The 27,918-nt window shown below is 45.6% G+C and overlaps 1 protein-coding gene across 2 annotated transcripts; it reads right to left on the bottom strand.

Moving 5' to 3' along the window:
* Positions 1-890: 890 nt before the first annotated feature.
* On the bottom strand, positions 891-27,495 carry LOC147011433 (four and a half LIM domains protein 2-like). 2 transcript variants are annotated; one of them, XM_085857551.1, is made up of 7 exons: positions 27,380-27,495; positions 27,054-27,186; positions 15,367-15,535; positions 7,932-8,106; positions 7,658-7,827; positions 6,570-6,756; positions 891-4,467 (listed from the first exon to the last, which is right to left on the bottom strand). In XM_085857551.1, exons 3-7 carry the CDS (start codon positions 15,520-15,522, stop codon positions 4,304-4,306), a joined length of 852 nt encoding a protein of 283 aa, XP_085713677.1. In that variant the 5' UTR covers positions 15,523-15,535; positions 27,054-27,186; positions 27,380-27,495; the 3' UTR covers positions 891-4,303. The 2 variants fall into 2 exon arrangements, with proteins under 2 accessions (XP_085713677.1, XP_085713678.1); XM_085857552.1 differs by lacking the exon at positions 27,380-27,495 and having other exon boundaries at positions 27,054-27,293.
* Positions 27,496-27,918: the final 423 nt, after the last annotated feature.

The raw sequence follows: 27,918 nt of genomic DNA, 5'->3' as shown, positions 1-27,918 counted from the left end.
CCATGAACAAATTATTAACTTCTGCTTCAAGCTACAGGGGGCACTACATCAACGGCGCAACCGCACTCCTAGTATAGCAATGATGCATCCAGCAGTCACAGGCTCCACACTAAATTCATTTAAAACAATTTTGTTCCAATTTTTTTTGCGTGAAATACTCTTACTACTCTTGAGACATTCTAAATTCTATCGCAGACTATTGCTATGAAGGAAATGGAAAACTACTTGGGATACCATCACACTTCATCTGCAAACCTCCTACTGGGATACAACCTGATCGACTGATCATCAGCATCAAGAGCAGAATTCCAAAGAGGTTTTCGAAGTGGCAGCTACTTTATCAGGAAAATGTGGCCAACATTATCCAAAGCTTAAAAAAGGAAGCTGTGTCGGATATTTATCACCCAGAAGCAGAAACCAAAGACGATGACCAGATGAGCTATCGTGGTAACTTGATTAACCCGCAACCGTCAGGTCGGTGGTGGTACGTGCAGCTACCCTGCCACCTCGCTGCAGAAGTTGAGAAACGACATCTATCCATGTGTGTCTCTCGGATCGGAATGTCTGAGCGGGCTGGGTCTTGTCACATAACGGCTGAGAACAGCACACCAGGGAGAGCCACTGCGTGATTGAGAAGAAGCAGGTGCACCGACCTTCGGCAACTTCAGCACAACTAATCTGGGAGCCAGAAATGCTCTGCCGCCATGGCCAGACGCTGCCTCAGGAGAAAGAAGGTCTTGAAGAAAAGATAGATGCAGACTGCAAAGTTATTGGTTTCTGTAAGTCTGCAGGCATTCTTTGAGGTTCCTTACATCTCCCTCTATCCCACCCCACAGTAAGATATCCATAAAATGATCCAACAAAACATGGCAAAAGTGAAGCAACACAAAGAGGATTACATTGCTTTATTACTCTCAAGAACAAAACAAATCTGGCACATAAATAACACCAGGAGATGGCACGGCTGCAGATAGGCAATCCCGGCCAACCGGTTAAAAAACATGTTTGAAGTCGATAGTGGTTTGAAATACTGTCGAGAACCTGTTAACAGTTTTAGTAATACGTCATCAGCAAAATAGTGTCCTTTTGGGTGTTTCAAACAGCCCTACCACTTCAATCCCACTGAGCGTGGCGATGTTTAATAAGGATCGTGTGGCGTCGTGACCATCTCTGCTTTGTCATGCACATCAACCTCTGTGTCCCTCGGACTGAAGGCAAAACCAGTTCAAAGGAGACTTTGGATGTTTGGCTGGGTGAGTGCAAAACTGGGAGGATATTCCTGTTTGTTCATCCCCTCCTCAGACAATAGAGCTCTTTGAGCCACATCCTGTGTTTATCACTTTGTTTGTTTAGTTACACCTGATTGTAAGCTCACCTTTAATAAGGCTTTCTTTAGTTGCGGCGGTAGGGTCACTTTACCGTGGCAATATAATGTCCGAAACATCCACCGACACTGACAATGTTAAATAATCTCAAAACCTTGATCAATTGATATTCCATGAGGGGATGGAATTGTGCTTTTTTTGTTGTTGTAGAGCCACCATGTATTGGTTGCTCTGAACGATCATGGCGCCACATTATACCGCCCCTCGTAAAACCCCAGCCAAGCTGCGCTGCCGTCGCCTCGCACCGAGCTGGGATGCAAAGCAGAAACATTTCAGGTTCCTCAAGATACAAATGCTGCCTGCCAAGGCAAAGCCAGCAGCCCCAGCAGTTAACACAAACAGAACGCGTAATGAATAAAAATTGCATAGTTTCACGTCACAAATCATGGCATACATCAAATTGGATTTACAAAATCCAGGCCTGATGGCTTCAAGGACTCCCGGAAGCCTACGCGTGGCACGGAACAAAAACAAAATAAACCTCAAGGTGAAATAAAATCTTTAGATACAAACTTATAGAGAGGTCATGCCGCGTATCCACGGTCGTTGCATCCCTACCGGCTTCGGATCCGGCTTTTCCCCGTACAATCATCAGAACATTGTTCGAGTTACCTGTTCTCACAGAAAGGTAACATTTTTAGTTTGAAGCAAAAAAAAAAATTAAAGAAAAAAAAAATCCTCATTCTCATTGCGAGTTTATCAAATGAGCAAAAGTCACACGAAAAAGGAAAAGCAAAAAAGGAACACTTTTGGCACCACTGCGGATTATGTGGATACTTCTAAAAGGTACGGATCGACGAGCGCATGCGGAAGGTTAAGCAGGAAAATGACCGTATTCGTGAAACGTACTAGAACAATAAAGATGTGTTCTTGAAACGTACTCGAACAATGAAGTCACTTTCTGAGAACTTCCTGAGTCCCCCCTACTCTTGATCCTCCAATGAGAGACGAATAATTTTGCTTTTCCAGCAAATGGGATAATTAAATAATTCCAAAAGCTAAATAGAAAACTAATATTTTCTTCTTTTTTTTTTAATAATTGCGGTACGAGTCGGCTTTTGGCACTTTTACCCATTCTACTTGGACGTAGAAGCACGTACGGTCTCGGAGCGACGACGCTCAAAGTAGAGGCTGCACCAGAACATCGTATGAGTGACAAAATGAGTATAAACTGTTGTGTGTATGGTACCAATCGAGTGCGGTATTATCCTGTGACCTGCTTCGATCAAAGTCAGATTCGGTAACTTTATCTGAATCAGGTAAAATAACTTCATAATAAAGCATACTGCACTAAAATAATCATTTCAGGAATTGCTTTGTGCTGGATTCTCTTTGATTTTCATAAGTAAAATAAATAAAGAAGCACTAACAGTTAAGATTTGAACTTCCACGGTGAAAGTCGAGTTTAGATCTGAAATTAAATGCGAAAATATGACGAAAGTTTCAGACAAATAACACCGGCTGGACGCTTGCCATGTAATTCCTCATTACAATGTATTTTTTTTTTAAGTCAAATTAGAATAAGCCACCTTTGTTGCGGAGTAAACCTTCAATACGAGTCTCATCGGATATCTTGGAGCTGTCTAGTCTGGTTTTGATTCCACGACCTGACTATAAACTGTCGGATTGATGCTTCACAGGTGTAGGGTTGCATCACTAAGTGCTCCGTTCCTTGGATGGACATTAAGCCAGACGTCCCATCTGCTAGCATCAGTTGGTGAAGGTTAAAGCTCCAATGATGTCTTACGTGAAAAGTAGAAGAGTTATCTCTGGCAGCCTGAACAAATCACTAAATTCCACCTCAATCACCGTCGGTCGAACATCAGGCCTGGTCAGCTGGTTTGTGAAAGACTTGGCCCAAGAACTCCCAAACCCCTGCTCATGCCAGCCGACACGCATGTCGGTGGGAATTATTGGGACCGTTCAAGGAGTACTTTCTTGTAGTGGTAGTAGGAAATTTTTCAATGCAATATAACATTGGTGCATCACAGCACGAATGCCTGATCATTTGTACGCGTTCCCACATGGACGTGGATGCATGTGCAAACATGCATACATACATTCATACATACATACATACATACATACATACATACACATACACACACACATAGATGCATACACACACATTCATACATACACACATATACACACATACATACATACATACATATATACACACGTATGCACAAACACTTATTGTTCGTTTTGTCTGCGTTTGGGTCAAATCAGTCCAGGTGGTTTGATAATTGCACACAACATGATTAATTCCACCTGCTTGTGAGGAATAGTGGAAAAAAAAATACAAAAAAATAATTCAATCAGTGAGGGATACACACCGGGTAATGAAAGGTTATCCTCTAAAGTTTGGAGAAGCATAAGGACTTTGATTGTGAATCGGATACTAAAGATGAGATTCCAAAAGGAACTCGAAAATAGTGCAACGAAATAAAAAGCGATTGATGGAGGCCGACGTCTTGAGAAGGTTACGATGAATAAGGGGCTTGTAATGAAAAGGCCGAGCTAACCTACGGCGAATGTGAGTATGGAAAGGCGGTGATGACGAACCGCAATCAAGGAAAGCGATTACCGAGCGGCCTGGGTATAAGTGAAGTGCTTTCAGTGAGAATGGTCGAGGAAGAAAAAAAGGTCTACACAGCACACAAGCTAATTAAACCGTTTTTGGATGACGGTTACAAAAAGGGCAGTAAACGACGATGGGACATACAATGAACAGCAGCTGGAGGAAACAGGAGCGGTCAGAAAGGAAATTACGGATAAGGAAGGTTGGGAGAGGGGGGTTTATGGGGACATCAGGGTGGTGAAGGTGGCAGTTTACAAAGGAGATAATTACATGTAGCATTTACAGATAGAGGGGTGGTTATTGAATGAGTGTGCATGGTAGTAAATGTGCGTGGTTATGATGGCGCCTTAACATTGTTTCCACACTCTGGACAGGCCAGGCCTTGTGGGACTGGCAGGAAACCCTGTCCCAGGAGAGAACGACCACAGAGGGAGCAGCAGAAACAGTCACTGTGCCATTCCTTGTCCTCAAAGGTCACGTACTTGGTGTTGGCTGGGCCTGCGCAGGGGTCGGCATTGGGAATAGGAATGAGTCGGTGATGTAATTGGACAATGCAGAGATTATGAACTTGAAGCCCCATTCTGATGATCTACTTGTTGTTACCCTTACTGGCTCATCTCTTTTCACTGTACTGTATCTCTCTTTAAATCTGGCTCAGCATTTCAAACAAAGAATAATGGAGGCAGGCGTGGAAATGGCACAGGATGTAAACCACCGTGGTCTGAAACCCCTTTATACAATTGACTTTATCATTGCTAATGAGGGTTATGTTTGCTAATGGATATAGATATGTTACATATCTTCCATTGAACAGAAATGGAGACAGACCTTTACCTGAACCCGCCTGAAGGGTTACTGTATGCATTGGTTAATTAGTTACCTGGTATTACAAAACCAGTCTGGCATTGTTTCGCCTGAAGATTTCTTATTATGAGACTTTATTTTAATGAACCCCCCCTACCCCCTCATATGTTAATTGGAAACCATCTCCCCCCCCCCTCTATAGAGTACCTTATTGTTGGATACTGGATAAAACTGAAAATAACAACACAAGTTACATTTCAAGGAAGCTCAACGCAAGACGAGGCCATTAGATCGATCAAGCCTGCACATTCGTTGCCAACCTATTGGTTGTTTGTCCATGCTCTATCCTTTTTAAATGTTGAGCATCAAGCAAGAAAACAGCACACACCATTTTCAAAGACCTTGGTATGACTCAGCCAAGGTTCAAACCACCGACTACCCAGACCGAGAGTGGATTCTCTAACCATTACACCACCTAGTCTGGTTAAATAATTATCTGAGACCATTATCATGTATCCCTCGTTTAAAACACTTTTGTGCAACAAGTTTATGAAACAACTAATGAGTTTTCAAGATAAAGTCCACCCTCATTGCCTCATTTATCTCACATTGGCACCAATGCTGTTAGAAGGCCTTGCATTGCTACAGTGGTTATTTATATTATATTAATAATTAACTGACATAAAACCAATCTTTTGATGTACGAGAAGGTCAATTATATTGAATGTTATCCCCAAAGCTTACATACACAGTATGAGTCCATAGCTCTGCAATTGTGCCGTGTGTGCCAAGCTTGATGAAGAAGCAAAATGCAAGCAAAACAAGAGGGCTGCGATCGGAGATCGCTGATGGTTCCCGGTATAGCCAGCTCATAATATTAGCCAATTGGTAGCAGTTGAAATTCTGCCTCTTAATGAAAACAAATGTATTTTTTTTTCTTCAAAAAAGTGGGACACCAAGATTAAAAACAATTAATGCCTCCCTCCAGGAACCATAATAGTTAAAAAATTAAATAATTGACACTTAAATAATGAAGAATTGAAAAGATTTTAAATAATTGACAATTGAAAAAAAAAATTAAATTAAATAAATAATTATTTTAAATATAATTATAATAATTAAAATTATCATAATTAACCAAGACTAAAAACACTTAATGCCTCCCTCCAGGAACTATAATGATTATAACAATAAATAATGAAAAAAAATGAAACATTTGAAAATTGAAAAATATTTAAATAATTCAAAATTGAAAGAAAAAGTTGAAAATTAAAAAAATTTAAAATTTAAATAAAAAATAAATATTATTTTAAAAAAATTAAACAATTAAAAATTGGAAAAAATTAAATATTTGAAAATTTACAAAAGTAAATGATAAAAAATTAAATAATGAAGGCAGTATTCTTCAGAAAGCAAGCCACAAATAGTGGGGCAACTTAGCTAAATATAGCATAACAATTGTGCATTTTGTGAGGAAAGCACCAAATTTGGAACACTAGCCTATCATGTTATGAACAGATTTGGATATTGGGCCATCTCAAATTCAGCCGCTGATGGCTGTGGCAGCCATTTTCCACTGCCATCAAAAATTTTGAGATGGCCCAATATCCAAATCTGTTCATAATATGATAGGCTAGTAGTGTGCCAAATTTGGTGCTTTCCTCACAAAATGCACAATTGTTCTGCTAAGTTGCCCCACTAAAAGGACACCAAGCCGAAACACTTAATCTCTACCTCCGGGAACCATAATAAGTGGGCAATAAATTCACTCAAGAAAATGAAGGAAATGGACGAACCAGCAATCGGTTTGCTACATCCGTGACAGCGCTTGGCAAAAAGCTGAGTGTGGCATTCGATGCAATAAGGAAGATTCTCCTGAGTGGCAAACTTTTCACCCGAAAGGGTCTTGTGACAGTTCTGGCAGATGAAGCAGTCACGGTGCCACGGCTCATTTCGGTACCGCACGCCTGCTTCCGTGATTGGCTGAGCAGAGAAGGACAAGCAAAGGATGAGGACGGAATCCGGTCTGGCCGATAGGAAACTCAGCAGAAACGTGGGTCAGAGGTCGTTTCAGTGCACATCCAACAAAAACCATAGCTATCATTTAATAGTATTATCAGCACCTGAAGAAGCAAAATAATGTGAAGATTTATTTATTCATTTGCAGCTTGTGGGTGTTTGGCTGCATCATTTTCTGGGGGCACAGCTGTGCTGCTGATGCAAAACCCCCTGTTACCCATAAGCTGATACTCATTTTGCCAACCTCAAAAGAATGACAGGCAGAGTCAACCCACCTGTTGTTGATTCAACAGCCCAACAGGGGCTTGAATTCAACACCCTGAGATCTTAAGCCTGCCACCTTTACCATTAAGCCAACACCAAGCTCGTGTTAAGATGATGTGGTGGAATTTAATTTTGTGAATGACTTTTTCCGAATGAACTGTTGACAAAACTGAAACTTGCAAGTGGATTGAAATAATTTTGTTTGATACAAATGGGTTTTCAACGTCGATCAGTCGATTATAAAGCCTTTTTGCAAAGCCACGAACGTTACATAATTGTCAGTTCAGCGAAACAGCCTCCGGCACCTGTAACATGAGCGAGCACTGAGCTGGTACTTATATCTGAGTGTCACCATTTAAATTTGAAATACACACCATACTATCCCACTTATGCTTGGATATCGTAGGGGGCTGCCAAGTGAATAGGTTGGCATATCGAACATTCTGGAAACTGACCACTGGAATCAATCGACAACAGACCCATGTTTTAACTATTGAGGGACTCTTGAACTCGGCCAGTCTACTAGGACATGAGGCCGACACGTATAATCACTTGGACATGAACAAAAAAAATAATCACTTCCTGGTTCTAAGTCATGCACCTCCTTGCAATGGGCACAGCGCATGGCAACGTGAGACTCGTAGCACGAGCTGCAATAGTTTCCATCCTCGCGTGGGAAGAAACTCTGAGTGCCGATTGGACGCTTGCACTTCTGGCACAGAAAGCACTCGTTATGCCAGACCTGCCCTTCATACTCCATCCGCTGGGAACCTGCAGGTAGTGAAACAGAAGTGGGAACAGGGATTCGGGATGTGAGATGCTGAGTGCTAGGTGCCAGGTTCTTCCAATCTTAGCTTCCCACAAACACCCATTACCTGGAGGTATTGGCTTGCCGCACACCTTGCACCATGCAGCCAATTCAGAGCAATAACACTGAGAACAAACTAGTTTTCCATCCTGCTCCAAGAATGGCTTCCCAGCCAAAGAGCCATGACAAAAAGAACAGTTGAAGCACTGCTCATGCCAATGTCTATCTTCATACACCATGTCCTGTGGGTGTTGATGGAAGGGGGTTATTACATGTATGAGACCTATTACATGTGACCAACCTATTTCCCAATGTAGTACTCCCTGTTATGACTGTACCGTACCACTTTCACATGGATTTGATTCCACCAATAACCACACAGTCAATTTTTCGGTATTCCCCGAACAACCTACTCAGTGTAAAGAATGCTAGTCAAGCGGGATAGTCGGCCTTCGTGGTGTAGCACAAGCAGGTTCGTAATCCATAGTTAATGACACAAGGGTGTGGACCCTTCGTGGTGTTCTCTTAGCTCCCAAAGAAAGATTTTGGGAGAAACACACAAGATCCGTTTCTTTAAACCGGGCAGGACGTGAACTTGATTTTATCATTATTTATTATTATTATTATATATTTTAATAACTGGCTTATTACGAGGCTGAAAAGTATTCAATTCTATTCTGACAGCTACCAGTTCATACATCGTACCGTCATGTAGTCTTTCAGCAAGGTTGTCCCAATGTTAATGATAAACTAGTCTTCACCAGGCCTTGGGTCTGTGTCAGAGAAAAACTAAGGATGATTACTTTTTTTTCAACCAGAAGTTTTGAGAGGTTTGCTAACTTCCGTGGGAAAGCAGGGGAGGCGACGTTTCGGATGTGAGCCCCTCTTTTGCTATCAAGGGTTCATACTCCAAACGTTGCTTCACCTTCTTTCCCACGGTGGTTAGCAACCACCTCAACGTCTGGTTGAGAAATTTTGTCATCCCATTAGGGTTCAATTCCCAATGACCTCGATGGTAATTCCCCCCCCCCCAAAAAATTTTTGCAGGAGGAGTAGGGGAGGGGGGGTGTCAGAAAGTTCCTCATCGCACGGGTGCCTGGAAAAGTCGAATGGCATTGCCGAACTAACAGAGAGTGTAAAAAGTTTCGAAAGTGACTTGACTGCCAATAATTTGGTCCTCGCAAGTCTTTTGGAGCTTTTAGAGAGGTCGACCTCGAGATTTCCTCAAAAGGATTCACCAATTCCAATTTGTCCTGTACTTGATCAATTCTCACTGCGAGAGACACCACACGAATCCTGGCAGTGAATGACGCGACCTGACAAGCCTACAACTACCATCGAGATACGTACAACGCGCTAGAATAGTGATAGTGCTGTGCAACGCACTACGACTAATTGATATGATCAATAAATTATTGGTATCGCGATTAGTTAAAGTAAAGTAATCTTACCACACGTGGACACTATCACTTTTTGGGACCCATTGGTGTCTAACGGCTGACTGGTGCACTTCCGTTTTGATCACAAGCATCACGATCTATGTGTAGTTCCTGATCCACTTTTTAGTTTGATTTGAGGCCTCAATTTCTTCTTCAATTTGCAGTTCACCTCCAGATATATTTTGAAGGATCCTAAGATCCCAAGCCCACCACCCTCACCATTAAGACATGTCCGTTAAACTTGTTTTCAAAACAACTCTTTTCGGTAAGGGAACCCTTATTGAAAATATATATACTTCACTCCTATTAGCTTGCTTTGTGAAACATTTTAAAAATTACTGTGTAACTGAATCAAAACTTGTGTATTCTTTTTCTTCACTTCCAATCCATATCGCCAGGGACTCCTGCAATTGACACCCATTTTGCAACCCATTGGCGCCGTCTCTCGGGAAACCGGATAAACATGCAGACAAAAACACAGGCCACACAAGGCCGATGGCTGCCGGGACAACCGCCTGCTATGAATAGCCAGGCCTTTCCCCAGTTGATGCATTCCTGAAGCTGACTGTGGCAAAATATTATGGACTTTGTCATTTGTTCCCCATCACGTTACCGAGCAGAAACTTAACCAACTAATCGACTAGTGATCTAACCTCTCATTTACTATCTCATTCACCATTCACAGCCAGTGTGGCTTTACGACAACCAATCAGTTGCCTTTTGCGTCGCTGCCTGGGATATATTTGTTGACGAGCTTGGAAACTTTACCATGGTGAAACCAAACACTTGACCATATTGGTTCCCATTGGCAGGCCAGTTGTGGCTATAACTGTACCGTTCACTCGTGAACAACGAGACCCCGTGACCTTCTCTGTGGAAGCTTGTAGACTGCTGAGACGCCAACTTTTTTATTATTGATTTATTGACATGTCTCGCTTTTATTGACAAGACATTTCAGCTTTTCATTTAGAATTGATTTGTAAAAATTTCTAAAAATATGTTTTCACTTTGTCGTTACAGGCTATTTTGTGTAGATTGGTGACGAAAAATTGTAATTTAATCAATTTTCAATTCAGGCTGTCGCACAACAAAATGTGAAAAATTTGAGAGGTGAGAATACTTTCTGAAGGCACTGTATGTACATGTATATATATAGAAACATATACATACACATACAGACATACATACATTGAGAGCATGCGCCACAGTGTGGCGTTGCGTCCACTTCCTGCTGGTACTCCAGGAGCCTCCGTCTGGCCATCCCCCAGGCAGATGCCTGGTTCATCCCTAGCTCTTATAAATAGGACATTCTCGGCACTCACCCAAAGGCACTCAGGTTAACCCGAGGTCACCGCCGTCTGGTGGACGACACCTCAGCACCACCCTGACACACACTACAGTGTGTTTTGCAGAGTGAAATGTTTTGGGGTGGCTGGAGTGCAAATCATGCCACCAACCTCCTCAGGAAGGTAACCACCAAAACAGAGCCATGTTGCATTTATCGGGTCGGAAGAGCTCTGTTTTGGTTTACTAGAAGCACCCGCTCCTTACGGAAACCGTCAAGGGGGGTCATGTTATTATATTTATGCTTATTTCACTCCAAGGGGTCCCAGGATTACACACCCCAAAAATGTTTGCGATCGGTTCAGCCGTTTTTGTGGTACCTGGGAACAGACAGATGAATTATAGTAAGAAGATGATGATTACGCTCCACTGGAAATGGCGCCACCTTTGGTGGTAGCCAGTATTACAAACCATCTTCCTCTACTGTATCTTCTTCTTAATATCATGTAACCTTCTTAAAATTATGATATGGCGTATGATATATTATTGTTGCGAATTCGCGCCCGCCGGCGTGCGAGCGGCCACGTAACTCGAATCGCGGCACGTCGCCCACCAGACGGACAATTCCGTCGTGACCCTCTCGGACTAACGCCGGGAACTAGTCACGGGTGGGCCTGTCGGCCTCACCACGATCGTGCCAATCGGCCCCCCTCGTGGGATAGGGTTGTTCGCCAAATTCGACCTACCTAAGTACCCACACGGAGGGTAGACCGGGCGATCGCACCTCGCCGCAGGTCGACTTCGGACGCGGGCCACTTTAAGCGACCCGTTCCGTACGATCGGGATAACCGAGCGGTGTTATCGTCAACCTCGACGGTTCCGATTAATTATCGGGCGTATTTAGCCCACTACCAACCCTTTACGTGAAGTAAGATGGAGATTCAATGAAAGAGAAGACAAAGCGAAACGGGAAAAACAGTTCAACATGAGGCACATTTATTCCGCGGCAAACGGAAAGCACACATATACAATTACAACAATTATGCACCAAAAGCAAATGTAACAAAAGAAACACAACAATGCAGATCTACTACCGACTACGCGAGCACAGGGCAACACTTACACAGTTTTACTTTACAGACGGTGCCGACAACACATATACTCAAAGGCAAAAGAAAAGGGCCACCCTCAAATTAAAGGGGGCAGACGGGGCCTGTGGGCGCGAGACCGCGTGGAGCCTACCCGTCTTGTGATGAGCCGCAAATGCCGCGGCGGTGCCCCGACTCCGCAGGTTTCGTTGGCACTGCTTGGAATGGGGTGGGAACGGGGCCCCCCTTTCCGCAATATCTCAGCGCAGGGGGGGGGAAGGGGGGGAATTGTTGATGCTCTGGGGAAAGAGGATAGCTGGCTTGCTTGGGTCCCGCGACGAGCGACTCCACTGCGACCTCGACCGCGCTCCCGGCTTCCCCTCTCTGCAGCTCCCCGACAGACTCCGAACCCCGACAGACTGACTCTCCTCCAGACCCGTCTTGACTGCTGCTGCCACACTCCGCCGCTGCCACACCTCTCCAACTCGCCCGAGCCCAAAAAACTCCTGCCGCTGCCACACTTCGCCACCGCCGCCACACCTCTCCAACTCGCCCGAGCACAAAACTGACTGAATTCGCCCCGCGCTCGGCGCTTTATAGTACGGCAGGAGAAACCATATGCAAATTTCCGGATCAGGATGAGCTCGGGGGCGGAGTCACGCTCGCCCATTGGACGGAGGAAAAGTGGGCGTGAACCTCCCCTGATCCTCGAATTTGCATATACCGATTCTACTCCGACGCGCCTGGAGGTGGGGCCAAATCGCCCCGCGCTTAATGATTGGACGGATCAGAAGTGGGCGTGTATCATTCCTGATCCGACTTCCCCTCGGAAAGGCCGCTTTTTGCACCCGAGGCTCAGCTCGCGTCCTGCACGAGGCCAGGACAGCCTGACACTCGGCGCCCACAAGCGGCGCGGGAATGGCCACAGAAGGAGAGGCGAAGGTGGTGGAGGGCCGAAAGTGGCGGTGATGGCCATGGCGACGCTTGGAATGGCGGTGATGCGATGTTTACGGGAGCGAGCCGTGACGGTAAAGGTCTTGGCTGTTGTTGTTGTGAAGCGGCGTTGCGGTTGGTGGTTGTTGTGTGATGGCGGTTGAGACGTGGTTGGTTCAAAATAAAGATAGAACAGAAAAACGGCTATCTTAAAGGGTCGCAGCCCGAATGAATCACATTTATTCCCTCTAAACAACGGGTTTGGGCTAACTACACATGTACTTACAGAGATATCTCACCTACAGGACCTGAATGGTGGTTTGCGAATTTCCTCAACCACAACATTATGATCAATAAAATTTCTTTCAAATATGACAAAAATAAGAAAGTGCATTTCCAAGAATGTGCCGCAACACATTGCCCACCGAAGGTGTGCCAAGAAGGGTATTCCCGCCCGAAGGGTTTATTCCCGAAGGGCGGGAGTGCCCGCTAGTTTAAATAACTAACCAAAATGAGAAAGATCAGTTGCGAGTGAGTTATAAATGTGAGCATACAAAGCTGAATTAGTTAGAGGATCAAATGAGTCAAAACTGAACTCAGGATCAAATCAGTGACAAACTTCAGGCCAAATGCCAAACGAGCTACAAATGGCCGCATTGTAAGCAATATCAACTTTTCAGCTTATTGATACCGAAACTGCCGAGCGATCTTCATATTGTTGCGGTTCTCAGAACCGCATACACACAACAGATAGTTGTCCCGAGTCAGTTATGTCGTTAATATACGTGCAGATAGACCCCTTCCTTTTTGTGTAGTGGGAGGACAAGGGAGTGCGTTGCGATGGGCTAAAAGTTAGGATTATTAAATCATTTTTCCCTTTTTATTTTATCCCCACTCCATTTCATTTCTGAAGCAAAATCCACAACCCACGGTTCCCTCTGCCTCGCTTGCCCCTCGTCTCGCTTAGTACAGCATGACAACCCATGGTACAACCCATTACACCCCCAACGATCACTTCTGAGGCAAAATCGCAACGTGCACGATGGTGTAGACCAGCGGCTTTGAACTTCCACCGTCTACCCGAGGCCAGACATGTGCGGCATGTCACGTACGCTTTTGCACCCAGGTGGGCGGGCTATACCGGCGTCTGGCCGAAACCCGGCCCAGGATGGTGTACCACGTGAGGGGTCGGGGCCTGTCGGAACGCCGACTCAGGCGATGACGTCGGATTCGGCATGGCCCCTCCCCCGACCTCCGGGCTCTATAAAACACGGAGAAATCCTCCATGTAGTTGTAGAGGTTGTTGTGTGTGTTCGGTGTGGGTGTCTTCACGCGGAGTGTTCCTGCTACTTGACTCCGCCCACGTTTCGCCTCAACGGCCCACCTCCTGTTCCTCATCTACGCCCACACAACGTCGACGAATCGCCTCCTGTTTCTCGTCTCCAACCACACGACGTCGAACTGCCTCCTGCCTGGTCTCTGCCTACTGCTCCACCCTCGCCCTGTGGACTCCTCCCTTCTCCACTCAAGCTCCTCCTGTTCGGAACACGAGTTCGACACGTACGGCTGTGGCCAGAACAACGTGGCTATTGTCGGGTACCGCACCACGGAGCATCCCTCCCCTGAAACACCCAGGTACCGAAAACTATAACCTCAACTCCCTCCCTCCCTGGCTGCAAAAGTCCTTTTTCCCCATTGGGGTTTCTTCTTTTGTTGTGCGTGTGTCTGAGTGTGCTGGTGCCTGTCTGTTAAGTAAGCCTGTAGAAGATCTTTTATTGTTGTTACTGTGAATAATCTCGCGTCAAGTCTGCACTGTCTGCTTTCGTAAGTTGCTTGTATAACTGTCGCACCCCCCACACCCCTCTCCTCTTTCCCTGCGTTACATACCCAATAAACCTTTGTTGTGCCACATGCTTTTTCTCGCTTGCTGTAAATAAATAATTGTTGTAGAGATTTTCCCAGCTCGCCTTTGTCTTTTCCCCCATTGATCCAGCATGGTTCGAATCCAGGTTTAACCGGGTCTTTATTCCCAACGGTCCCTTCCTTCGATCTGGTACGTCCTTGGCAGTTTCGCTCGGCTGCATCCGATCCGGAAAGGTGATCTGATCCGGTAGAGTGATCCGGTTCGGACAAGACGTACCGAGGGCGTGGTTCCACGATGGTTAAACCGCGTGGTTAATTAGGTAACCCGATTCCATAGGCGGGAGGACTCGAGGTCACGCGGTTGAGTTATTGGCGTCCACGGTCGGTTAAGCGACCCGCCGCGTCATGGAATGATCCATGAGTGACGGCCTACAATTCCGGGGAGTCTGGTGGGAATCGACATAGGGCATCAACAACCTTTACCATACAGGGCATCCCCCACCGAGTGGTCTTCTCACCCGACCCCGCTGGCCCACAACAATATATATATATATATATATATATATATATATATATATATATATATATATATATATATATGTCACATCATATCGAGTGTAACGTATAACTTAGTGTAACTGTCTGCTCTACCGAGAGACCGGATTTAGGAGGGAATTAAAATGACCACCGAAGCACGATGCACAGCAATCGTACAATCTGAATGGGATTTGTGATTGTATTGGCAGGACTGCTGGAGTGAGAGAGATTGAGATGGAAAAAACATGAACAGAGTTTTCAAATGAAATAACTTTTTGAAGATGAAAGATGAAAGACGAAGTGTGCAAAGGAAAGCAAGACGGATTTGATGAGAGTTGGTATGTGAACTCGAGCTTACCTTTGAGCCACAACCGATGCTCTTCTGGCATTCCTCACAAGTGGATGCAAACAGGGAGTCATGGCAAGGCAGGCAGTAAGGCTTGTCCTCGGTAGCAGCGTATTGACTGCCCAGGAGTGACTTTCCACACGACTCACAGTCCAGTACGTCAGTCATTATCACCTTCGATCTGGAAATATTCGGATGGGAGGGGGAGAGGAGGGGTGAGAAGGAAACCGCCTTGGAGCAGCTAAAGGAATTTTAGACTTTCCTGTTATCAGTAATGAATGCCTGTGGATTTGTCTCTTGGGATATATATATATATATATATATATATATATATATATATATATATATATATATATATATATATATATATATATATATATCTCTCTCTCTCTCTCTCTCTCTCTCTCTCTCTCTCTCTCTCTCTCTCTCTCTCTCTCTCTCTCTCTCTCTCTCTCTCTCTCTCTCTCTCTCTCTCTCTCTCTCTCTCTCTCTCTCTCTCTCTCTCTCTCTCTCTCTCTCTCTCTCTCTCTCTCTCTCTCTCTCTCTCTCTCTCTCTCTCTCTCTCTCTCTCTCTCTCTCTCTCTCTCTCTCTCTCTCTCTCTCTCTCTCTTTGTCTCTTCTCTTTCTTTACTGCAAACATATGACATCACTGTCTGTGCCTTCTGCTCTGACAATTCCCCTGCCCTCGTGATGCCCTCAAAGACACAGACAGATGGAAAGAAAATGGCCAACACTCATTTTGTCTTGTTATTCCAAGCATTCATGATCACTATGTCTTATGCCACAGTTATTAGAGGATTTCAAGATGTTTATAAAGCTAAATATCCTTTGTCAAGTTTTGCAATTAGAGAAAATGGATAAATCACAGTGTGACTAAGATATATATATATATATATATATATATATATATATATATATATATATATATATATATATATATATGTGTTGTTATGGATCTGGCTGAAATGGAGCATAGTTTAGAATAGTTATTTTGCAATAAATGATGGCATAAGTGTGATGTCATTACTGTCGTTAAAGAAATAGTGTGTTGAGTTAAAATGGTTGGGAGCTCTCATCTTCCCTGCTCCTGTGGAAAGTGTTTGGCCCAAGTTTTTCACAAAGCAGAACAGGCCTGGAGGTTTGGACAAGAAGTTGTAATTTATTCAGGGTGCTGGCAAACACTCCCCTAGTCTTCGTGAAAGACACCGTTGGATTTTCAACGTCCACCAACTTATGCCAGCACAAGCACCACCCAGCACAGTGACCATCTGAAGGACAGCACACTTTGTGATGCAATAACTATTCTTCTTCTTTCGGCTGCTCCCGTTCGGGGTCGCCAAAGCGGATCATCCGTATGATCCGCATCGTGATTTGGCACATGTTTTAAGCCGGATGCCCTTCCTGACGCAACCCTGGTCGCCTCTTACGACACAGGGATATGGTACACCTATTTTAACCGGGGTATACACCGGCCCAGTACACTGGTACTCACTTTGCCGACCTCGGAAGGATGACAGGCTGAGTCAACCCCCTGGTGTATTAATTCAGTGGCGCGACGGGGCTTGAACTCAGGACCTTTTGGATCCCAAGCCTCTACCCTAACCACTGCGCCAACACCAGGCATACTTTGTGGTGAAATACCAATCCGACAATTTGTAGTCATGTCTTTGCCCCATTTCCCCTCCACCTCCTTTTAATATTCTGAAACATTCCCAGATGTAATCTGTCTGGACGTGTAATGTGCGATTCAGGAGCACCAGAGGTTCACATGGCCCAAAGGAGAAGAGGACATACGGGGCTACGTGGCTCAACAACAGAGGGGCACACAGAATCCACATGGCTCAAATGGGACATCAGCATGGGGTGAGGGGGGGCACACAGCTTGCCAGGGGTGAGAAAGTGTCCCCCACACGACAAGGTCATTAAGCGCGTGGCAAGCAGTCTGGGACACCTCTCAAAGTGGGGGTTATAAAAGCCAAGCATGCTGCATTAGGGCGGTCCCTGGTTTATCGGATGGTACGGAAGAGAATCGCTGGGTCATGCTCTCTCCCTCCCATCCACTGGACGATCTCTCTCGCTGCATGTTGCAGCATGAACAAGCCAACCCACACTGTAGCGTGCTGGCCGCAATTGGTGCCAAGTCCACATGAGAGCAAAGTCCGCAAATGCCACTGTTTTTTTTTACTGTCTCGTCCTCTCCTCTCTCAGTTTTGTCCTCTCCACGTGAGAGGTTAAGGCAAGATTTGTTTTACCCTTTGAACCTGAGCAGCCGTTTTACCAGCCACTACTCAAACCTCCTTATATCCGAGTGTCTGGTTTACTGGCTACTGCTCAAACCTCCATATACCTGAGTGGCCGGTTTACTGGCTACTATTCAAACCTCCATATACCTGAGTATCCGGTTTACTGGCTACTACTCTAACCTCCATATGCCTGAGTGGCCGGTTTACTGGCTACTACTCAAACCTCCATATACCTGAGTGGCCGGTTTACTGGTTACTACTCAAAACCTCCATATACCTGAGTGGCCGGTTTACTGGTTACTACTCAAAACCTCCATATACCTGAGTGGCCGGTTTACTGGCTACTACTCTAACCTCCATATACCTGAGTGGCTGGTTTACTGGCTACTACTCTAACCTCCATATACCTGAGTGGCTGGTTTACTGGCTACTGCTGAAACCTCCATATGCCTGAGTGGCCGTTTTACTGGCTACTACTCAAACCTCCATATACCTGAGTGGCCGGTTTACTGGCTACTACTCAAACCTCCATATACCTGAGTGGCTGGTTTACTGGCTACTGCTCAAACCTCCATATACCTGAGTGGCCGGTTTACTGGCTGCTACTCAAACCTCCATATACCTGAGTGGCTGGTTTACTGGCTACTACTCTAACCTCCATATACCTGAGTGGCTGGTTTACTGGCTACTACTCAAACCTCCATATACCTGAGTGGCCGGTTTACTGGCTGCTACTCAAACTTCCATATACCTGAGTGGCCGGTTTACTGGCTACTACTCTAACCTCCATATACCTGAGTGGCTGGTTTACTGGCTACTACTCTAACCTCCATATACCTGAGTGGCTGGTTTACTGGCTACGACTCAAACCTCCATATACCTGAGTGGCCGGTTTACTGGCTACTGCTGAAACCTCCATATGCCTGAGTGGCCGTTTTACTGGCTACTACTCAAACCTCCATATACCTGAGTGGCCGGTTTACTGGCTACTACTCAAACCTCCATATACCTGAGTGGCCGGTTTACTGGCTGCTACTCAAACCTCCATATACCTGAGTGGCCGTTTTACTGGCTACTGCTCAAACCTCCATATACCTGAGTGGCTGGTTTACTGGCTACTACTCTAACCTCCATATACCTGAGTGGCTGGTTTACTGGCTACTACTCAAACCTCCATATACCTGAGTGGCCGGTTTACTGGCTGCTACTCAAACTTCCATATACCTGAGTGGCCGGTTTACTGGCTACTACTCTAACCTCCATATACCTGAGTGGCCGGTTTACTGGCTACTATTCAAACCTCCATATACCTGAGTGGCCGGTTTACTGGCTACTGCTCAAACCTCCATATACCTGAGTGGCTGGTTTACTGGCTACTATTCAAACCTCCATATACCTGAGTGGCCGGTTTACTGGCTACTACTCTAACCTCCATATACCTGAGTGGCCGGTTTACTGGCTACTATTCAAACCTCCATATATTCGAGTGGCCGGTTTACTGGCTGCTACTCAAACCTCCATATACCTGAGTGGCCGGTTTACTGGCTGCTACTCAAACCTCCATATACCTGAGTGGCCGGTTCACTGGCTACTACTCTAACCTCCATATACCTGAGTGGCTGGTTTACTGGCGACTGCTCAAACCTCCATATACCTGAGTGGCTGGTTTACTGGCTACTACTCTAACCTCCATATACCTGAGTGGCCGGTTTACTGGCTACTACTCAAACCTCCATATACCTGAGTGGCCGGTTTACTGGCTACTACTCAAACCTCCATATACCTGAGTGGCCGGTTCACTGGCTACTACTCTAACCTCCATATACCTGAGTGGCCGGTTTACTGGCTACTACTCAAACCTCCATATATCTGAGTGGCCGGTTTACTGGCTACTACTCAAACCTCCATATACCTGAGTGGCCGGTTCACTGGCTACTACTCAAACCTCCATATACCTGAGTGGCCGGTTTACTGGCTACTACTCAAACCTCCATATACCTGAGTGGCTGGTTTACTGGCTACTGCTGAAACCTCCATATACCTGAGTGGCCGGTTTACTGGCTACTACTCAAACCTCCATATATCTGAGTGGCCGGTTTACTGGCTACTACTCAAACCTCCATATACCTGAGTGGCCGGTTTACTGGCTACTACTCAAACCTCCATATATCCGAGTGGCCGGTTTACTGGCTACTGCTCAAACCACCATATACCTGAGTGGCCGGTTTACTGGCTGCTACTCAAACCTCCATATACCTGAGTGGCCGGTTTATTGGCTACTATTCAAACCTCCATATATTCGAGTGGCTGGTTTACTGGCTACTATTCAAACCTCCATATACCTGAGTGGCCGGTTTATTGGCTACTATTCAAACCTCCATATATTCGAGTGGCCGGTTTACTGGCTACTACTCAAACCTCCATATACCTGAGTGGCCGGTTCACTGGCTACTACTCAAACCTCCATATACCTGAGTGGCCGGTTTACTGGCTACTACTCAAACCTCCATATACCTGAGTGGCCGGTTTACTGGCTACTATTCAAACCTCCATATACCTGAGTGGCCGGTTTACTGGCTACTGCTGAAACCTCCATATATCTGAGTGGCCGGTTTACTGGCTACTACTCAAACCTCCATATACCTGAGTGGCCGGTTTACTGGCTACTACTCAAACCTCCATATATCCGAGTGGCCGGTTTACTGGCTACTGCTCAAACCACCATATACCTGAGTGGCCGGTTTACTGGCTGCTACTCAAACCTCCATATACCTGAGTGGCCGGTTTATTGGCTACTATTCAAACCTCCATATACCTGAGTGGCCGGTTTATTGGCTACTATTCAAACCTCCATATATTCGAGTGGCCGGTTTACTGGCTACTATTCAAACCTCCATATACCTGAGTGGCCGGTTTACTGGCTGCTACTCAAACCTCCATATACCTGAGTGGCCGGTTTATTGGCTACTATTCAAACCTCCATATACCTGAGTGGCCGGTTTATTGGCTACTATTCAAACCTCCATATATTCGAGTGGCCGGTTTACTGGCTACTATTCAAACCTCCATATACCTGAGTGGCCGGTTTATTGGCTACTATTCAAACCTCCATATATTCGAGTGGCCGGTTTACTGGCTGCTACTCAAACCTCCATATACCTGAGTGGCCGGTTTACTGGCTGCTACTCAAACCTCCATATACCTGAGTGGCTGGTTTACTGGCTGCTACTCAAACCTCCATATACCTGAGTGGCCGGTTTATTGGCTACTATTCAAACCTCCATATATCCAAGTGGCCGGTTTACTGGCTACTATTCAAACCTCCATATATTCGAGTGGCCGGTTTACTGGCTGCTACTCAAACCTCCATATACCTGAGTGGCCGGTTTACTGGCTGCTACTCAAACCTCCATATACCTGAGTGGCCGGTTTACTGGCTGCTACTCAAACCTCCATATACCTGAGTGGCTGGTTTACTGGCTACTATTCAAACCTCCATATACCTGAGTGGCCGGTTTACTGGCTACTATTCAAACCTCCATATATTCGAGTGGCCGGTTTACTGGCTGCTACTCAAACCTCCATATACCTGAGTGGCCGGTTTACTGGCTGCTACTCAAACCTCCATATACCTGAGTGGCCGGTTCACTGGCTACGACTCAAACCTCCATATACCTGAGTGGCCGGTTTACTGGCTGCTACTCAAACCTCCATATACCTGAGTGGCCGGTTTACTGGCTGCTACTCAAACCTCCATATACCTGAGTGGCTGGTTTACTGGCTGCTACTCAAACCTCCATACACACGAGCGGCCGGATATTTCTCCAGGGAACCCAGGGTGGGGGTGCCAAAAGTCCAAGGAGCTCAGGGTTCAAAGGGCTAAGTCTAGTCAGGGTACCATGGGTGTATGGGTATATATTATTATTTATTTGACACAGTTCCGTTTACAGCACGTGCGGTCGTGGTCTTTTTTCTTCCCTGCCTCATTTTACTGTGCAATGAACCCGTTGTTTATGATAACCTGTCTGTGGACATCAAGGAATGGGAACTCCTTAAGCACGTCGGAAATTGGAATAAACCTGTTGGATTGGTGAATTGGGTTTCACGCAATTAAGGTGCCATAAAAGTGAAGCGCCTGTAATGGTTTGCTCGGCCATTTTCGACAGGTGGGATCACCGGGGTCGCATGGTGTTTAACCAGCGACTTGCACCCAAATTATCTGGGTGGACGCAGAGACCTTCTGGGCCCACACTTGCCTGGTGGCACGACCAGTCTTGAACACCGGCGACTGTAACACCGATTGTCAGAAAAACAATCTCGACCCTTGTCCGAATCCTGCGACCGTAACACTGGTGTTCAGAAGTGTGATTTCGACCCTAGGGGGACAATGAGACCCCCTCAAATCCCAAATTAGAAGCAATTGTAATTTAAAATTTGTTCCAATTTTTTTGTTTTAATGTTTTTCCAAAAGCACTCAGAGAGCAACCGCAGTACCCTGATGGTGGGGGGGGGGACATTTTGAAGGCCCTTAGAGGGTGCAGTGGAGTCGTGTTCCTCATACTACACATATATGATGTGTGTGTTTGGTAAATGAGTGGAAAAAAAAATGCATGAGACTCCAGGTCCCTGTTTTGCATCAGCACAAGATCCAGTCGTCGATGAGTCACGGTGACCAATCAAAATCAATATGACGCATGACAAGGCAACTGCAATCCCAGCCCTCAATATGACGCATGACAAGGCAACTGCAATCCCAGCCCTCAATATGACGCATGACAAGGCAACTGCAATCCCAGCCCTCAATATGACGCATGACAAGGCAACTGCAATCCCAGCCCTCAATATGACGCATGACAAGGCAACTGCAATCCCAGCCCTCAATATGACGCATGACAAGGCAACTGCAATCCCAGCCCGGTTGCATTCCTGCGGTCAAAATGTAGCAATTTACATAATTGCCAAAATCATGTGAGAAAAACGTTCATTTTTAAACAAATGATTATTATTCGTACGTTTTGTGAGCCCAGATAAAGCATCTACAGTTGAACATCAAACAGTACAAATATCTACAGTTTGTGCATTAATTTGAGGACCTCATCATGGTAACATGTTTACCATTAACTGTTTATAGTCTGTGATAGATCCTTGAGGAGGTGAAACTTAGTTTAAGAAAATGCCATTCTGGTGCAGTGCCAGCAGGGGGTAGCCGCATCACGAAGTATGCAGACTGTCGGATGAAAACTTGAAGCTGGGTGTCTCGTTTGTATTTCGGTCGCGGACCATCAAGATCTTTCCGAACGAGTAGGCCACTGCGTGCCAGGATCTCGGCCAAATTCCCTGCTCGGTGCGAGCCTCATCGCCAACGTGTACCTGATGCTGCGATGAGAGCATGGCACGAGCCCGATAGACCAAATGATCTTCACTTGTGACTAAATTAATTTGTGGAATAACTTGTAAGGGACAGCAATATTATGACAGTCCACACGTATCAGAGACAAATCAGACAGGATTGTATTTGAAGAATATGTGACAAACTTTCAGAAATTTATCAGTAGATCAAGGACGTGCGCGCACGCCCGCGCGCGCGCACACACACACACACACACACACACACACACACACACACACACACACACACACACACACACACACACACACACACACACACACACACACACACACACACCAGGTGATGCATTAACTGTCCCTGCATTGAAATCTGTTCCTTTCCCTTTTGTTTGTACATAATATTGAGCTCAAAATGAGCTTTATTTGTTTATTTATTTATTTATTTATTCTTTCCTTCCTTTTTGTTTCTCTCTTTCTACATTTCTATTTCCTTCTCTCTTTCTCCATAAAAGGTAACTGTTTCTTACACACAGAGTTCCCAGGAAAGTGCAACCCAACCCCACAACCCACACCCACATTTGTAACCTCCATGTAAGGACAAGGCTGGCTGCATGCAGCCACTGTAAGAAAGTCCATGAATTACCGCTGCATTGTCAAGGAGTAAAAAATAAATAATTAAATAAATAAATAAAAAGGCTGGGAAAAATTCCAAATCAGAATGAAGCAGCAAAAAAAAATTTTTCAAAAAAAAAACCACAAAATAAATCATGGAAAATGCCAAAGACAAACTTTTGCAATTGTGCCTCAAACAGGAAGTAACATTGGTGTCAAGGGATGGCTGGAACATGGCTCATGCAATGACATGCACATTGGTAGCGGATGGAGGGCAGGATAGAGTCATTGATTTCGAAACCAGGAAGAATGTATGTGGAAACACTTGGAGGAACGAAGATCTGAAAAACGTTGGGAGTTATAACGGTTGTGCGATTTGAAAAGGGAGGTGGTTGTGTCGCTCGTGCACATTCCTGACATGTCGCTGTGACTGCCCTGGGCACAGACATGGCCGAGCACAGTTACACTGCCAGCACTCGAGTGGAGCCAGCACAGGCACATAAAATGAATTGTCAATCTTTCGAAACGACGTGGAAATGAAGGAGTTCCAAAACCCGTCTCACCTGGATTGCGATTCGATCGGTCGGTTTGCGGTGTTCGAAGGCCAACGGAAAGGAAACGTTGCACAGGAAGCTTGATGGACAATACCAGCGGAAGAGGAGAATGGATCGTGGCGATGTACGAGACAATCCATTTTGGAACAAAGAGGTCAACATGAAAGGTTTCACAACAACGTGTCGTCCAGAAGTCCTTCGTCAATGTTGTGGGATTCATGTAACCCAGAAACTTGTGGTGCTAAATTGCATGCCCCTTCTGAGATTATCATGAGGACCATCTCATTCCAATGTTGACAAGTCCTATCCTACACAAAAAAAAAAAAAACAGCAGGGAAATTGCTTCGTGTTTATCAACAATCGTTGCCTTATTGGAAAACCCTCAACAGCACTTTGTGTGGGCGACTCCATCTTGTTGCGAACAGTTCCACCAGCCTGAAACGTGATCGTCCGCTACAATTCTCTCCGCAAACCCACAAAAGATAAGAAACCAGTGAACCATCTGAAACATGACCTTCAAACAAACACGATGGATCCACATTTTTCAATCTGACCTCTCGAATGGTCTGTGTCCTCTCGATGGCCAAGTGGAGGGATCACTCTCGGATAATCCACACTTTAGGGTACTCCGCAAAGCCATCGTTTTCTGGCACCTCTTCATTCCTAGCGGCATACAGGGCATCTGTATGTAGTGCCATGTAATATTTCTGTCCACTGTGGTGTAGTTGTGTCACATCTGGCACACCAAAAGTGGTGGAGGATTTCCTGGCAGGATGAGCCACTGGACTTTCTTCCATCTCTTCTGTCGCCTCTCGTCAGGTCTAGCGCTGCTTGCTCTTTCCACCATTTGCTTTCCTGCAGAACCAATGAGCAGCAAACATTCATCGATTAACTCATTCGTTGCCTGCTTCCCCAAATCGAAGCTTCAATCACCAACCAGCATGGCGATGGACGCAAGCTGTACCCTATGTCCGTCCCCAGGAGTATCGAGAACCAGCATGGGCAAACGACCTCGGGGCCCACACCCTTTGTCTCTTACATTTGTATTAAAAATTACAGTTGCAGGAGAAACTCGGGCCCCTCGACGGACCCCGGGCCCCTCGACAGCGACCCCACTGACCCCACCTCTCGACGCCCTTGTCTGTCCCCGAAGTCTCCTTTAAGATGATACATCATGTCAACCCCACTACTTATCCGCATGTCTTTCTCCTCTGTGATTTAGCCACACTCTGTTTGTCCTGTCTGCGTTGTCTCCACTTTCCCTCTGTCAGTTTGTATATTGTTCATCTCATATGGCATCTCATACTTCCACGAATCTCAGCATTTGTACAAGAAAACAAAATGGTACAAATCAGATCAACAGGTCAGAGATTCATGGAGAGGTCCCAATGGTAACACTTTCGGAACAGACATCGCCACTGTTTACTATCTCCTAAGATACAAGGAGTAAATCAACTGTTTGTCCCTGGAGTAAATCAAGCACATCAATGGCTGCAGACAGCATGGGTTTCGACAGGAATATCTCACGATAACCAAACACATCAACAAACTCCATGGCAACAGATGTCTGCAATTCTTTACTTGAGGACCATGACTGATAGCAGCAGCCACAGCAGAAGTTCATTTACTCAATCTCCACTTAATCAAGATGTACATGTTCCCATGGTAACATGACAGCAGAAGTGTCCCAATGAAAGTAACAATGCGCAGGATGCAAACGGGAATCCCAAATGCTATGATTCATGTTGGTTTAGCGGTTAGGGTGGCACGCTTGAGATCCTAGGGTACTGAGTTCAAATCCTGCGTGGCTGTTGAATTAATACCAGGTGGGGTTGACTCAGCCTGTCATCCTTCTGAGGTTGGCAAAATGAGTACCAGCTTGCTGGGAGGATTGAGCCATTTGATTATCCTCTGTTGGAGTGACGACCCGTCCAGGACTGTGTCCAATATCCAAGGAGACTGCTTTGGCAGCACCGACGCTCTGCACAGAGTATGGTCCTGATGGATGGATCCTACAGGGTAGACCATTTGTCTGGTTACTTACCATATGGATCCCCCTCTGACCCTCCCCTTGCTGTAGACCATGTGATTCCCTCTTACAGTCATGGAATGAGTCGTTTAGACCAGTCAACTGATAGCATTCCACGGTGAACGAAGCAATGAATCGGTCCTGAAATGATCCATCAATCGAGAGCATCATCAAGACATCACATCCACCAGAATGACAAACACAACGTCATATTCTGTCCTTGTCTTTTGGAAATTATACATATACGTGTTCTTGTATTTCAAAGCACCTTCAAAACATTTTTTGTTTTGTCCGTCTGAAAGCAAACACAGTCCACCGAGTGTCTAACGTCTCTTGGGCTCTCTCTCTCTCTCTCTCTCTCTCTCTCTCTCTCTCTCTCTCTCTCTCTCTCTCTCTCTCTCTCTCTTTCTCTCTCTCTCTCTCTCTCTCTCTCTCTCTCTCTCTCTCTCTCTCTCTCTCTCTCTCTCTCTCTCTCTCTCTCTCTCTCTCTCTCTCTCTCTCTCTCTCTCTCTCTCTCTCTCTCTCTCTCTCTCTCTCTCTCTCTCTCTCTCTCTCTCTCTCTCTCTCTCTCTCTCTCTCTCTCTCTCTCTCTCTCTCTCTCTCTCTCTCTCTCTCTCTCTCTCTCTCTCTCTCTCTCTCTCTCTCTCTCTCTCTCTCTCTCTCTCTCTCTCTCTCTCTCTCTCTCTCTCTCTCTCTCTCTCTCTCTCTCTCTCTCTCTCTCTCTCTCTCTCTCTCTCTCTCTCTATCTCTCTATCTCTCTATCTCTCTATCTCTCTATCTCTCTATCTCTCTCTCTCTCTCTCTCTGTCTCTGTCTCTCTCGTGCTCAATGCAGACTTTTAAAGTCACAAATGATGGCGAAGACACCAAGCAGTCCACGAGTCTCGTACTGCACCCTTTCACGTCCGCTTACCGTACGAACTGTGACAGGTGAGTTGGGAAGGTGCTGTGAGCTTGCTGTACTGCCTCGGTCTGTCCCCGACTTGTCTTTCTCTGTCCCCGACGTGTCTGTCCCCTTCACCCTGCCGCTCTGGAATTTCCTTCGCCTGGTATGAGATGTGGGAGGGGGAACTCGAGTCAAATAAGGAAATAACGAGAGCTCCTCGGACACCAGCTTGGAGCAAGGCGGGGTAGATGGGAAGGGGGGGGGGCATATGATGAAAGTAGACAGAAAAATGAGCAGATATTCCATGGTCTTGATGGACCTCGAGGGGGTAGGAGGGGGTGTTCCTTACGCACCCTCTTTATTCCTTGGATACCTTCTCTACCCTTGCTCACTGCACACATCACCCCCACCCATCGCCGTTTGTTGGACCTCCCACGATCCTCCCCTTTCACCGTCACAATTCCCGCTCATCTCCGCCTCCGTATTCTCTCCCAGTGCCCGTGTAAACTTGCACTCTCTATCGAACTCTGGTGGATTGGTGGGCTGTGCTGTATGGTACATTGGGATTCCTTTAAATTGCACCAACCCCCGTCCTAACAATCCCCCCCCCAATAACTCCCCAACCATCACTTGGTCTTTTGGGTGTTAAATCATGAGATTGGTGTGTATTTGGTGTTAAATAATGACATTGGTGTGTTTTTGGTGTTAAATAATGTCACTGGTGTGTTGTTGGTGTTAAATCATGAAAGTGGTGTGTTTTTGGTGTAAAATCATGAGATTGGTCTGTTTTTGGTGTAAAATCATGAGATTGGTGTGTTTTTGGTGTTAAATAATGTGACTGGTGTGTTGTTGGTGTTAAATCATGAAAGTGGTGTGTTTTTGGTGTAAAATC

Source organism: Eptatretus burgeri, chromosome 15, assembly GCF_056783735.1.
Source record: "Eptatretus burgeri isolate ZD-2024b chromosome 15, Ebu_testis_v1, whole genome shotgun sequence".
Classification (NCBI taxonomy): Eukaryota; Metazoa; Chordata; class Myxini; order Myxiniformes; family Myxinidae; genus Eptatretus; species Eptatretus burgeri.
This window is presented reverse-complemented; position numbering and strand designations above follow the sequence as displayed.

Coding starts and splice junctions, on each gene's coding strand:
- LOC147011433 (XM_085857551.1), bottom strand. CDS start 15,522: ATGACTGACGTACTGGACTGTGAGTCGTGTGGAAAGTCACTCCTGGGC. Junction 7,828..7,931: donor CGGCAAGCCAATACCTCCAG/GTAATGGGTGTT, acceptor CACTACCTGCAG/GTTCCCAGCGGATGGAGTAT. Junction 4,468..6,569: donor ATGTAGCAAACCGATTGCTG/GTTCGTCCATTT, acceptor ACCCCTGCGCAG/GCCCAGCCAACACCAAGTAC.